Here is a 14,611-nt window from a genome sequence, read left to right as displayed (position 1 = left end):
ACTGGCAGTCTTATGGGAAGGCAGGGTATAGGCACACTTATGTTTTAACAAAGCACTACCGGGAGCCAGGCGTGGTGGCACATGACTAATCCCAGCGGCTCCCGAAGCTGAGGCAGGAGGATCTCGAGTTCAAAGCCAGCCTCAGCAACTTAGTGAGGCCCTAAGCAACTTATTGAGACCCAGTCTCTAAATAAAATATAAAAAGGGCTGAGGATGTGGCTCAGGTGGTTGAGTGCCCCTGGGTTCAATTCCTGGTACCAAACAAAAACACTGCCAGGGTAGGGCAGCCGAGAGAGGCCACTGCCCTGGGGAACACAGTGGATGAGAGGCCAGACGCAGGGGCATGCCTGGGATGAACCCTGTCCAGAAGATTCCTCACCCCAACTCCTAATAAAGAAGGGCTATTTTTAGGGACAATAAAAGTGCTCAGACATTCCTGCAGGGGGAGGGATGGAGAGGGAAGGGTAGGATTAGTGCCCAGGGAGAGAGAGGGAGGACCCCGCTTCTCCCCCCCAACTCTGCCTTTGCCTTCAAGGCCTTCCCCCCAGGGGCTTCCCTGGCTGGCCCTGCCACTCCAGTCTTGTCCCCAGGGTCCCCTTCTGGCTCTTATGTCTGTCACTATGTTTCTGAATTGATCTCTGTCCCTGTCTCTCTTTCTCATACTTCCATTTTCTCCCTCCCCTGGGATTTGGGGAACAGCTGGGTTGGGCCAAACTCTGAGGATGGAGCCAGATAGAGTCACGGGACAAAGCAGCGTGAGGCTGTGGGAGAGACGCCCACCAGAGAAAGACAGCGAGAGAGGCAGCGTGGTGAGCCCAGAAGGCCCCGAGAGAGGGGCACAGAGCCAGGGAGAGCCCCCCATCAGGCATCACTAGGCAGCCAGCTGCCCTGGGCCTGCTGCGTGGTCCCAGAGGCGGCCAGCCTTGGGCCCCCAGCACCCTTACCCACCCCCACAGACGCTCCCCAGACTTGCTCTTCCTCTCTGCCCTCTGCAGGCCCACACTAACCCTGAGCCAGGCCAGTGCCACTCAGCATTTACCTCCAGGGTGGGCATGATGTCTGGCACAAGGGCAGACAGAGACCCTGACCCTGGCCCAGAGGAAGATACCCCACTCCACCCCATATCTGAGAGGAGCTCATCCAATCCCCTGGCCAATACAGGGTGTCCAGGGGTCCTGAAGGCAAATTGCTCAGGGGGGAGGTAGACTGGTGTGGCTAAGAGGGCTGGGCTGGGCCATGAGCCTCCCCCTCCAGGGGAGAACCTGAGCAGGCCTCCCTGCCTCCTCTGGCTTTAGTCTACCCCCCGTCGAGCTGGGGACTGGCCTCCAGGAGGCCTGGGGCCTGTTGACTGTGGTCCTCTGGGAATTCTCAGGAGTCCTGGGAGTAGGACAAGTGACCACCTGGGTTGGAAGTCTTCCTGGAGGAGGCGATGTCACTGACTCACTCACTCACTCTCCTGACCTGCTGCCCCGACTCCTTCTTCACTGGGAGATGATCCCAGTGCAAGAAGGGCCTTCTGGCCTGCACAGAGACCCCGGGAAGGTGGCCAGAAGCTCTCAGCACAAGGTGCCCTCATTCCTTTGGCTCTTCTCTGAGACTGTTGCCACACCAGCCTTGGGAGACTTTGAGAGAGCTCATCAGTCCCCCTGCCTGGGGGTCTCCAGGGGTCCTGGGGCCCACCTTTCGATTCACTTATGTTATGCACTCTTCATGGCTCAATAGCCCTGAGCATTCCCAGTTCACAGGTCAGCAAACAACTGACTCCTGTGAGGGGCTGGGTGATGCCGGGGATCTGCAGAGGAGCAGGGCCCAACCTTCCCCTTCTAAGAGCTCCTAGTCTGATGGGGGAGCCAGGTGAGAAAGAGCGACAATACATTGACACACACAGTGCTGTGACAGGGGTGCACAGGGTCATGGGGCCCTAGCGGGGAGGGTCAATCTGCCTGTGAGGGAGCCACAACCGAATCTCCCTGAGAGTGGGGGTGCTCAGGGGAGGGGAGTCGCTCATCCATCCATGGATCACGTCCTTCCTTTTGGCTGTCATTTCCTGAGGGATGTACCCCTTGTTTCATGTGAGGCTCTGAACTTGCTTTGTCCAGCTCCTGACCTATCATGGAGGCCCTTCAAGGGGGGGGTGAGGCAGAGGAAGCCTCCCAACATTGAGGTCATGGAGTCGTGGAGTGTAGAGCTGGAGGGGCTGCTCTTTGCTCGCACACTCTGGAGAAGGGCAGCCACCCTCCTTGCCGCCCAGGTTCTCTCGAGGCAGGAGGCTGGCTCACAGTGTGGCTACAGCTGCCTCCTTGTGTCTGGGCCCCTGTCCCAGCTCTGCCTTCATGGGCTCCAGGCCAGGAGACAGGAGAGTTAGAGGTAGAAACAGAACCACTGCCCGGTAGCTGGCTCGGGGAGCAGTGGTGAGGGACTGTGAGGAGAAGGTGGGTAAGAGGGATGGGGTCACTGTTGTTTGTCATGTACATGACACAGCTGAAGGTAAGGAGGGGAAGAAGAAGCCCTGAGCCTGACCTGCCCTCTCACTGAGGTCATCTCCCTCCTCCGTGTTGGCTGCTCTCTTGTCCCCTGCCTCCTTGCTGGTCCCCAGGCTGGGGATTGAATCAGGCCTCAGAGAACTGATGGTTCAGACAACCCCTGCCTTCCCTGCCCAGCCACTTTCCCCTTCTCACCCTCTCCCCCAACACGACCTAGCCCTCGATGAATCCAAGGGGGCCTGGACCATTGGCAGGAGCTAGAGAAGCCAAGACTGGAATAGGGTGAGAGGCCCAGAAGGAGCTGGCCACAGGCGTGGGAAGGAGGGATCCAGCAATAGTGCCAAGCTCATCAGGGAGGCGGGACCCACGGGAGGCACCAGGACAGGCACAGGTGTATTCTACAGTGCACGTGTCTCCAGTGTGGCTCGGAGGCTGGAGACGCGGCCCTGTTGGAGTAACAACTGAAGCCGGAGTCTGCAAAGGGTGGGCATGAGGGAGAAGGAGAGGGATGGGGACAGAGAGGAAGGGGGGATGGAATGAAGGAAGGTGGGAAGAGGAATGAGAGGGGAAGAGGGAGGCAAGGCCTTGGCGGGTCCTTCTTCTAGGGCTGGGCTGCAGGTAGCCCCTTCCATGTGCCCTGTGCCCTGTTGCCCACCATCCCAGTTCTCTCCTCCCTCACCCCCTCTCCCCTGCTTCAGTACTTTCCCCATGAAGTCCCCTCCTGTGGGGCAAGTGCTTAGTTATCTTCAGAGGCTGGGCTGCCCTCACTGGAGCAAGGCTCTCTCTCTGTCTTTAGCTCCTTCACCTATAAATTGGAATGATCAAAACAGGTCTCCCCAGGGCTCCAGGAGGCTCTGAGATCATGTAGGTTAGTGGATCTCAAGATGTGGTTCCCAGACCAGCCATACCACCATCATCTAGGAATGATGGACCTCATCCCAGACCAACTGGGTCAGAATCTCTGGGGACAGGACCAGAACTCTACATTTTTAACAGGTCTTCTGGTGATTCTGGTGCAGGCTAATGTTCGAGAACCCCTGGGGGACACTGTAGCCGTAGTAAGTGGTTGAGACAGATTCCCTTCCTCTAGACTGCTTCAAACAAAGCATTGACATCTGAGCTAACCAAACTGTGGCCTAGGTCTCTGTCCTGCCTCCCCCTTCAGACTAGTTCTCAGGAGCGTCACCAAGCCTCTTCCCTCTGCCCGACCCCTGGTCCAGCTCAGCCTTGCTGTGGGGAGGTTTAGAGGTACAAGATGTTAACATGCATAGAGGACTCTTCTCTGAGTATTTCAGGCACCAGTGTCTGCTAGAGGCGGCTCCTTGGGCAGGTGGCAGGCGTGGGAGGGTGGGGAGGGAGGGAGGGGGGGGAGGAGGAGGAGGAGCTGCCTTGTTCTGCTTCCTTGTCTTCTGTCTCCCTGGCCAGGCGTGCTGCGGGGCTGTGAGGAGCCACAAAGGAAGCCCAGGGTGCTGGGCTCAGTCAGGGGTCCAAGGCTCAGCCAAAAGGCTTCTCTGGTCTGAGCCCCCGGGAGGCCTCCTCTGGGGGAGTTCTACCGGTTCCCCTGACCAAAAAGCTGCACTTGCTACTTGCGATGCTGGGCACAGAGATGGGCATGTTCTCTTTTGCCCTTGAAGGACCCCATTCTCTGGAAAGATTAGAGAATGTGTATGTTGCCCATCAGAACAGGAGGGCAGGGTGCAAAAGAGGTGCCCAGGAACCCCCAATTTTCCCCATCAAGGTCACCTTCCTAAGTCCCACCCCCCATTCTGCAGAGGGTCTATTTGCGGTCAGGTGCTTTCTCCTCAAGTTCTCAAGATGACTACTTGGACGTTTGGGGGAGGAGTGGGCAGGAGAGATGGGAGCAGGTAGGGACAGGGATTATTCAGGAGAGAGAGAGATGGAGAGTGGGAGGATCAGCCATCCGGGAGGAAGAGGGAGGCTGGGGAGGTGGAAAAGACTCAGAGGCAAGACAGGAGAGCAGCATGTGGCAGAGGTGGACGTTGGCCGAGGGAATCAGAGAGGGGCAGAGAGATCCACCCGAAGAGCCTGGCCCAGAGGGAAGCAAAGAAGAGCAGAGAGGCAGCAAAGCCCCCAGGTCCAGGGGATCTTGAAGGACCCTTTAGAGAAGAGGACACCAAGTCCCTACCCCCAGGTCATGCAGGGGACCCAGCACAAGCAGAGTTGGATGAATCAGTATGGACAGTCCCAGGAGCACAGCTTGAGATGTGGGAAATACTTGGCTCTTGAGCTTGATGTTATTCTTCCCTGGAGGCAGCATGAGGGCCACTGCAAGGCTTCATCTCAGAGCAGGAGGCTGGGGGTCTAGGAACCATGCAGTGGGGAGGACCACAGGAGGGTTTGTGGAGATGGGAAAAGACATAGAGACTCATGGGGATGGGACAGGAGGGCAGACTGTGACCAAGACCCTGAGCCTCAAGAAGTTCACCAGTCCCTGTGCTAGTGGCTCCAAAAATGATAAGGCCAAGGTCTCAGGTTATATGTAATTTTAGGTTGTCAGGAATTAGAAATATTAATTACAGACCCTCTCCAACGAAATGCTGGTCCGGATCCAGCTCCAGAACAGGCCCCAAACCTGGCTTCAGAGGACCCCGACTCAGAACAGCCTCCCCTCCCCTTGGTACCTGAGGAGAAAAGATGGGTGTGTGGGCATGGCGCTGTCTGCGGTGCTGATGGCCTTACCTCAGACCACAGAGCAGCAGGTGGAGAGCTGGGAGAGCAGGAAGGTTCCATCCCTCTATTCATCTACCCATCCACCAGCCCGCCATCTACCACCCACTCCTCCACCCATTTTTCCACTCACCCACCATTTACCCATTCATCCATCCACCCACCCAGCCATCTTCATTGAATTAAACGACAAAACCATAGAACTATATGCAACCGAGCTAGAAAGACCCATTTTTACTAATGAGGAAACCAAGGTTCAGAAGAGGAAAGGGGTGTGCTTCAGGCCACACAGAGCTTCTGTCGTCAATCTGGGGCAGAACTAGAAATTGCTGTTCTTTTCTATACACCACAGATTCTCCCCTGGGGTCTGGGAAATTGCCTGGTTGTTATGCCGATATTTACACTGGTGTTTGCTCAAGAAAGCTTTGAGGACAGGAAATGTGACTCCTTCACCCCACTCTGAGCCTGGGCTCTGTGCATGCTTGCCTCACTGTTTACTTGTGTGTGCATTGGACATATGGTCGCATTTCTGTGTGTGTGTGTGTGTGTGTGTGTGTGTGTGTGTGTGCGCGTGCATGCTTGTGTGAGGGTGTGCGCACACGGGCATGGCCAGAGGTGTAAAGATGGCAGTATGCATTTATGTGACATGTGTGGATGGGCATATGAGCAAGAATGGCTGTGACTCCTTTCAAAATTCTTGGGGCTCCAGCTCAGACTTGACCTGGCTCCCCACCTGTGTCTCCAGTTCAAGAGCACCCCCACTTCTCATCTATAGCTGCTTCCCACTGATTTTTCCCTCCTTGTTCCTGCTCCAGTTCTCCCCAGTTTTCTTTCCTGCTCCCCCACCATTATCCTGTCCTTGCCCTGAGAAGTCATGGAAAATTGATCAATCAGAAGAAAGGCCAGACAGGCACCCACCAATTCCAGTAAAGGACAGTTTGGGGTACCCCCCAATCACAGCAAAGGGCAGATTGGGGAGCCCACCAATCAGAAGAAAGGACAGATTGTTCTCTCTAAGCCCCCTGAGGCGAGACACAGGGGTTGGGGTGCTGAGCAGGAACCAGGCAGGGGCCAGAGATCCAGAGATTTGGGCTTTGGATCTGACTCTGTCCTGACCAGTTAGATGATTACAGATAGGTCATTGCTTCTCTTTGGGTCTCAGTTTCTTCATCTGTCAAATGGGAAGACTGAACTGTCTGAAGCCTGTGACTTTGAAAAATCTCTCCTCCCATACCAAGCTCACTCCATTGCCTGGGCTTCTCTTCCCCAGTTTCCAGCACACCCATGTTTGATGTCACTGAGGGCAGAATCTTTCAGAGGTTGGTTTGGTGACCCACATGCCCCTGCCCCTTGCCTCCAGGCAGGAATAGTTCTACACCAGCACCAGCAACTGGGGCCCTGACCTTGGAGCTCCGGTCTGGGGATCCTGGTTCTAAAAAGATTATATTTTGAGTTTATCTGGGGCTTCTGCTCTTTCTCCTTCTTGGTCTTCAGCTTTGACCTTGGAAGGCCACAGCAGCCTGTGTGTGTGCTGTAGGAGCAGGTGTTGCTGGAGCCCTTGCCTGTGAATCCCTGAGACCCCCTGTGTTGGTGTGCACACACGCCTGGAGGGCTCAGAGGCACGGTGGCTCTCTGTGAGGAGGTCGACGTCTAAGGTTGGGTGGTACCGAGGATCTGTGAACTGTTCCCGCAGCTCCCAAGAGTCACAGGAGAAAGGATTCAAATTGGGGATTGTGTTGTTTGAAGTCAATGGCTTCCAGGGTCCAAGGACAGACATCTCTGTGACCAAGATGTATCTTCATCCTTGAGCAGGAGGAGGGATGAAAAGGAGGTTCAGGGCTGGGGAAAGCAATGCCCGGGTATTTGGGCATAAAGTTCACTGCTGTCCCCCTCCTCCTGGGAACAGGGGCTTGGGTGGGGGTCGGGGAGAAACTGTAGCCAAGAAAACCCGAGTGTGAAGTTTAGATCTGAAGCCCAGACCATAGGCTTCATTCAGACTCCAGAGCAGGCCTTCCCTCTGTAACCCTCCTCCTAAATGGGAGTTCCTCCCATGCTTGCATACCCTCAGAGATGGGGACCTCACTTCTTCCATGTCTCCTGGTGGCCTCTGCCTTTGTACTATGGCTTTGCCGGTAAGAAGGTCTTTTATCCCATTGGACAGATAGATACCAGCCTCCTGTGACATCCTGTGGGTCCCCAGGCTGTCAGGGGGCCACGGAGTTCAATCCTCCAAAACTGGAGTGTCTGAGAATTTGGAGACTGATAACCTCGAGTCTGCTCTGCTAAGCCTTCCTAGATTGTCCATCTTACTCAAATGAAGGACTTGGTTTCTAATTCCCTACTTACATGGATCATGTCCTCTGGAAGAGGCTCATCTTGTCCTTACCTTAGTTCATTAACTAAGGATGGTTTAACCAGACTATAGAAGTGGAGGATCCGTCATCTTCCTTATCTGGGCTAACAGATCTCTATTAATATGGCCTATAATCTCAGCATTTTTATTTTTATAAGTCATACTTAACACTAGGGGCTCATGTTGAGTTTGTGGTCTGCTAAGACCCTCAACCTCATGTTATTTTCACCTGAATGGGGGCCAAAGCATGCCTCCTTGCAGTTAATCACTTTGCTTTTTGAACAGAGACCTAGCCATCCACAGGGAAGATATCAGAAAGGACTTCCAAGGGCTGGGGAGAGGGCATGGCTGAGTGGATGCTGTGAGTCACCATTCTGCTTTGGCCCTGGATCCCCTGTTCCATTACCTTTCTCTTTGATCCCTGTGGCTCTGGCCAAGTTAATAGAGCGAGAAGCAGGGACCTTTGTTGTCTCCGTTCCGGCTCCCCAAGGACAAGGCCTGTTTCTGAGATGGGAAGGCTGCGAGGCAGCCAAGGCTGACTTCTTCCCCGCTCTGGTTGCAGGAGTAGCCCAGCGAGCCTCTCCCAGGGTGTGAGGCCGGGCGCCCCTCTCAATCCAGTCCTCGCTTGGCTGTAAAATGAGACCTGTGCCCTCCTGGGAAGAGCCCGTGGCCGGCTGCAGGGAGTGTTTGGCTAAGCGCCTACTCGGTGCTGGACACTCCCTGAGGCACTTTTAGCCTCAGTTTCATTTTTATTTTCATTTCTTTATGTGCTCAGTTTCAGTTTGTCTTAATGTCAGCCTGTAAGGGGCAGTAGCCACAGTTGCCCCCAATTAACAGATAGATGACTGAGGCTCAGTGATTGAAACAAAACAAGCTGCTTGATACACAGTGAGCCGGGTATCAAGTTTAGGTGGGTTCATTTTTTTTTTTTTTTTTTTGGTTATTTACTTTTTTTTTTTTTTTTTACTGTATTTTTCCTACACTTTCAGAGCTGTCCTCAACTAAAGGACAAGAGATCTGGGGGCTACTCTTAACTCACTGTGAGGCCTTGGCTAAGTCCCTGGCCTTTCATCGAGCCTCAGTTTCCCCATCTGTAAGACAAGGGACTTGGTCACTCGAAGGTCCTAATATTGTTTAATTCTGAGACCTTAGGAGCTGGGGATTCAAGTGTCTGAAGCCTCAGGCTCGGGTCTGAGCCGGGGGTCTGTGTTCACAGCCCTCTGGGCACGCAGGGCTGCCCTGGCCTGCCCAACAAAGCCCTCACTGCCCTCTCCTCTCTTCCAGGATGCTTTGCTGAGCCTGGGCTCTGTCATCGACGTTGCCGGCCTGCGACGGGCTGCCAAGGAGGCCCTCTCAGCTGTGCTCCCCAAAGTGGTAGGTGCCCAACCTCGCCCCGCACTTCCCAGCCTACCCCAAAGCCTCGCACAGGGTCAGAGAGGAGGGGAAGAGGCGGGGCCTGATCAGAGGACCCTCATGGGGAACTGGAGGGTCTGGGTCTATGTCCTCAGATGGCTTGCTGGAGGAGGAGGGCTGCAGCTAACACCAAAGAATGAACTTTTTAAAAAGAATCCCATAGTATCTGAGCCAGAAGGGGTCTTAGAGGTTAACTGGAAAACCTGACTCAGATAATGGAGGGGATTGCAACAGGACATGATGGCATCCGGTGGGTTTTGGAACATGTGCATAGGAGGTTTTGAGTGTGGGCACGAAGAGCTTCCTGGAGGCCAAGGCTTGCAGGTGCTAGACGGCTCAGCTTTGGTGACTGGATCTGCACTGGGTTAAGGTGTCCTGTCTGGAGACAGGAGCCTGGACTGAAATGACCCTTAGTAATCTTGAAGCTTCTCTCTGTCCCATCCCAACGCTAAATGGAGTTGCAGATTTGGGGCAGGTAGAGGGTGGTAACCCTGGTCACATAGACCTTGAATGCTTTGTTGGGGAGATTGTGTCCCTCTTTGGTGGCCATGAGCCTCTCTCAACCAGGCTTTAATGCCTACTGTTCATGTCTTAAGAAGGAGGGGAGATCAACTGGCTGTTGAAGCCGGAATCAGCAGGGTCTCAGTTGTGTCATATAGAGGAAAGTAAGGAACTTTTGGAACCTGAGTGGGGGGTCTGATCCAGTCTAAGGAGCATGGAAGACTTCCTGGAGGGAGATGCCCAAATTGAGTCCTAATGGCCTTGAATGTCCTCTCCCCTACTCTCACCCCCAGCCAAAGGCAGCCTCTGTTCTGGGAAGTTGAGCCAAATCAGGATGCGACCTTCTTGCCCCGGCAGAGCCCATTGTCCCTGAATCTGCATGATGGATGAACCACCGGAGGCCCAGAGAGGGAGGGCACTTCCCCCAAGGTTACACAGCATGACAGGAACAAATGGGACTTGGCACCTCAGCACCCCCATTCCCTCTCCTCAACTCTGCCTTCTCCAAACCTCCTAGAAGTTCAGCGCCCAGGAGGAGGGCTAATGACTGAGCTTTATTGAGCGTGAAATTGGTAGGAAGTGGGTGGTGTGTTGGCACCCAAAAATAAATCCTCCAGGAGGGGAATGGGATTGAGGCAACATCTGGCCTGGGGTAGAGGCACATCTGGAAAAGAAGGGTTAGGGGAAGCTGGCAAGGCAGTGTCCACAAGCTGGTCCTGAGGCCCTTGAGCCCTTTGGTGCAGCAGGAGGAGGTAACTGGCTAGGTTTGCACAGGCTGGGTGCCCTGATGGCTGTGCGGGCATAGATGCCCTGCACTGGATTAATTGTAGTCCTAAAGCTGGGGGCTGGGTGACAGCTGTGATCCAGAAAACGAGGTTCCTGGGATAGCAGAAATGTCTACCCCAGTCCACCCAAGAGACCTGTCAAGAGCTAGGGAAGCCCTGACTTAGGGAGACCTGGCCTGATTCCAGGCCCATAGGGAGGTAAGGCAGGCGAGGTCCTCGGCTGCAGGGAGGGTGGGGAGATGGGGAGGGGTCACCCTCCACCCCCGGCAGGATTGCTGCAGGCACCTGGCTTCCTCATCAGCACCCATTGTGGCAGGCAGCCCCGACGCAGATGGTGCTGATGTGTCTGAAACCGTTCCCTCCTTCTCTCCAATACACTCAGCTAATTTTAACCCGGAGGGCTGAATGAGGGGGTGGGAGACGCGGACATCCGGAAGTGAAGTGAGGCTGTGTCCCCCTCCACCCGCAGGATTACCACCCTCTCCCTGCGAGGGACGACTCTGTGTGCGCCTCGTGGGCTCCCAGCCTGTTTGGGCCCATACCTCTGGCCCCTCGCCGCTGCTGAAGAGAATGACAAGCAGAGCGGGTGGCCGCATTCCCAGAGTTCTTTTTTCTTGAACTCTTCCCTGGAGCCTCATCCCAGGAAGACAAGGGGGGTGCAGGGTCTTTCCAGTGTCTGCCACTCTCAGTCACATTGGGCTCTGTCATTCCCATCTGCCACCCCTTAACCTGGAAATGGTGCTGGGGCATCTCTTGTGGCCTGAGAGACGGGCGCTGCCTAGGGGCAGCCCCTCCCAGTCCCAGAGGCACTACTTCTGCTGAGATGGGTCCCGCACCTATTGAGGGTGGGCCTTCCATACCAAGCACCCTGTCACCTCCTCCTGAAGGTTCCCTGATCCCTGCAGTGAAGGAGAGCCCCCTCCAGCCTGTCACAGAGAAAACTACAGAGTTGCACAGTTGGGCTGTGCAGAGTTGGGGGGTGGGCAGGGACCCTTAAGAGTCGCAAGTTTCTGCTCAGAGGGAATGTGGGGTTTTGCCTGTGGGTCAGTGAGAGCGACTTCTGTCAAGACGTGGCCTGCAACGAAGGCCAGTACTGCTCTGGGCCCGCGGGGGAGGGAGGATTGGAGAGCTGAGGACTTGACAAGCTTTGAGCAAGAGCTTTGATCTCACTCTAGGGAGCGATCTGTCCAAAATACAGATCTGCTCATCAGGTTCACTGCCTGCCTGGCCCCCAGCTGTGCTCTTAAGGCCCTTCAAGCTCAGGCCTGCTCACCCCGAGCAAACCCCTGGACCTCTGGACCTACTGCACACCTGGTGCCTGACCCACGAACTGGCTCTCTCTCCCACCTCCAGTCCCCAGATGTGTCCATGTCTCATTCAGTTACAGCCTAAAGCTCTCTTCCTCCAGGAGCCCTCCCACAGAGGATGGGTGCAGTGCCCTCTCTGCTGTCTCCTGGCTCTAGTCACAGTGTGTGTGTGTGTGTGTGTGTGTGTGTGTGTGTGTGTGTGTGTGTGTGTGTGTCTGGTTGTTTGCCAAACACCTGAGGCTGGAGTCAGGCAGGAAAGTATCCAGGGTGGAGGCGATTGGTTTGCACTCAAACCTTTCAAACTCTTTCCTCAGTGCCTTGGATTTAGGGTAAAATCCAAGTTAGAAAAGTTGGCAGATTCATGGATCAATCACTTTCTGCCCAGAGATCCTTCCGAGACTAGAGGGTGAGGTACTCTGTTTATAAGGGTGTTTTTGCACTCTGGCTGCATGTTACTTAGAACCACCTGGAGAGTAAAAACAAACAAAAATGTCAGAACCCTGCTCCCAGAGAGGTACAGACCCTGTGTATAGACTGGGACTCGGCTGCTGGGGGCCTCTCCAGGGGGCTCATGAGTGCCTTTTGTCTTAGGAGACTGTCTACACCTACCTGCTGGACGGGGAGTCTCGGCTGGTGTGTGAGGACCCTCCGCATGAGCTGCCACAGGAAGGGAAAGTCCGGTAAGCCGTTCCCTGCACCCCCTTCGCCCTCTTGCACTGCTGAGGATGCTCAGAGTGAGAAGGCCAAGGCTGTGGCGTCTGTGGGTTTGAATCTATCCCATCATGCCATGAGAAGCGTCTGTGGTGACAGTCACCTGCATTTGAGAATATGGAGCCCCCCTGCTGCCTGGGTTCAAAGCCCAGTTCTGTGTTTACTGAGTAATCTTGGGCAAATGATACAACCTTTCTGGGCCCAGTTTTCTTTCTGTTACATGATGAAAACTGTAGTCCTTGTAGGGGTTGATGGGAGTATTCAACACATTTAACACATGTCAAGCACTTAAACCAGCTTGATCCATGATGAGGGCTATCTATCTGTTTGGTATTATCATTATGATAGAGGATCAGAATCAGGGATTTTAGGATCAGGGCTCAGTATCCTATAGTCCCCTGATACCTCTGAGCCCACTGAATTCAGCTTCTTCATTTTATAGAGGGGGGCAGGAGACATACTTCAGGCCACATACCAGGTGTGAGGTCTCCTTGTTCCTGGGGTCTGCAGTGGTCAGTAAGAGGAGGAGACTCGTCAGAGGAGGAAGTACTGATGGCAGAAGCGCAGGTGCAGAGGAGGCTGGCTCCAGAGGACTCGATGTTGTTTCCCGAGAACGGAAGCTAGGGCCATCCCGTGGTCCAGGAGCACTGGGCTGGGAGCTGAGGGCAGAGTGGGCACTGGTGGGGGTGTTCCCAGGAGGTGGCTCTTCCCCGGTGCCATGTGGTTTCAGAGAGTACCTGAGGCTTCTGCACCCCATTCACAGAGGCCAGGAGCAGCATTTGGTCTGGAGAGGCTGACTCGCAATCCTGAGGTCCCTCCTGTTACCTGGAACCCTGGATCCCAGGATGGTGGTCTTTCCCTGCCCCCTCCCCAGCCCATAGAAGTAGCTGGCTTTTCTCCAATAGGCCAGAGCCTTCCCACCTCTTGTCCTGTCCCTGAGGTCCTTGGGGGTGGGTAGCTATGACACTCCCTTTTAGCTTCTCCTGGAAACTTCTCCCTTCAAGCACTGTGTGAACAAAGCCACCCACTGTCCCCTCTGGCCTCTGTGTCCCATCTGTAAAATGATGGGATATGACTAGAAAGTCTTTGGAATCTTAAAGGAAAAAACGCTGTAAGGGGCTTGGGTGCAGTTCAGGGGTAGAGGGTCTGCTTAGTGGGCACAAGGGACTGGGTTTGATCCCCTGGGGGAGGGAATATAATAATGTCTTCTTATTTTCTCTCAACTAGCTCCCCCTACCTCTAATTCTAAAGAACTTTGTTTAATAAGAGCTTAATTCCTCCAGGAAGTTTCCCCCAAGCAGTCAGGAAAGGCCTTCCTGGGAGGGACGCAGGATGACAGGGTAGGGAAGCAGGGATGGTCCTGAGGGCTGGCTCTGCCCCTTCTGGCCTGCAGCACCGCCTCTGGCTGCTTGCCCCTGGGGGAATGGGCAGCTCTGCCGTGCCCCCAGGTCCTTCGAACCAGCAGCCATTCAGCATCTTCCCCATAACCGCCTGAGACCCAGCCAAGCCTTTGGAAAGGGACGGGGGAGAAAGGCAATTAAAAATGAAGGCTTAAATGCAAATAGCCCAGAGCTTGTTGGAGATTGAGAGGCAAATGCCTTCTGGAGACAGGGGTCAGGTTCCAGGAGGCCACCATGGACCAGGGAAGGGGGAAGCAAGAGGGTGAGGGTAGGGTACCCCAGGGACTCAGAGATCAGCATTCATTCAGATTGGCAAGGACCTTGGTTTGGGGGTGCAGGCTTAGGCCTGGTGCTCTCTTCCAGAATCTTTGCTGTGCCTGCCCCCCTGTGTGTCCAGCATAAAGGGTCAGGTGTTCAGCTCACCTCCACCTCCAGGAGTGCGAGGCCCAGGGCTGGCTGGGCCCTGCTCTTGGGCACTACCAGCACGACCAGGGCTTTAGACGTAGGTGTGTGTGGAAGAGGTAAGAGCCCGGAATGGCAGCCAAACGCGCTTGGCTTCTGGTTCAGCCTGCCTCATTGTGTTCCACCTATGTGTTGCCTTAATGGGGGCCAGTGCTTAGCACAGTGCCCAGCACACAGTAGGAGCTCAGGGATGGCGGGTTGCCCAAGTTCCTCCAGTGATTAACTTTGAGTGACCTTGAGAAAACGACTTTCCTTCTGGCTTCAGTCTCTTTTTCTGAGAATCAGGTGAGGCTGGATACAGGTTTTCTCCAGTGGTGCCCCTGTGGCTCTGGTCCCATCAGGAGGTGGAGGCACCTGTAGATGGAGGTGTGGGTGGTGGCGGGGTGGGTGTGCTCCTCCAGGAAGCCCAGGACCGCTGGCGAGGCTGGCAAACAGCAGCAGCTGTGACATGGAGGCTGGATCATAAAGCCAGATAAGGCCCTTAGAGGAAGGGACAGAGAAGCAGCTA

General features: G+C 54.8%; 1 protein-coding gene across 3 annotated transcripts in view; it reads left to right on the top strand.

The window, feature by feature from the left end:
- The window catches only part of Pde2a (phosphodiesterase 2A), an 88,321-nt gene that overhangs the window by 51,767 nt on the left and 21,943 nt on the right, over positions 1-14,611 (top strand). For all 3 annotated transcript variants that reach the window (XM_021725064.3, XM_040284901.2, XM_078046631.1), the window contains 2 exons: positions 8,809-8,898; positions 12,122-12,210. In XM_021725064.3, coding sequence (XP_021580739.2) covers positions 8,809-8,898; positions 12,122-12,210 — 179 coding nt within the window. The remainder of the gene's footprint in view (positions 1-8,808; positions 8,899-12,121; positions 12,211-14,611) is intronic.

This window comes from Ictidomys tridecemlineatus, chromosome 4 (genome assembly GCF_052094955.1).
Source record: "Ictidomys tridecemlineatus isolate mIctTri1 chromosome 4, mIctTri1.hap1, whole genome shotgun sequence".
Taxonomy (NCBI): Eukaryota; Metazoa; Chordata; class Mammalia; order Rodentia; family Sciuridae; genus Ictidomys; species Ictidomys tridecemlineatus.
This window is presented reverse-complemented; position numbering and strand designations above follow the sequence as displayed.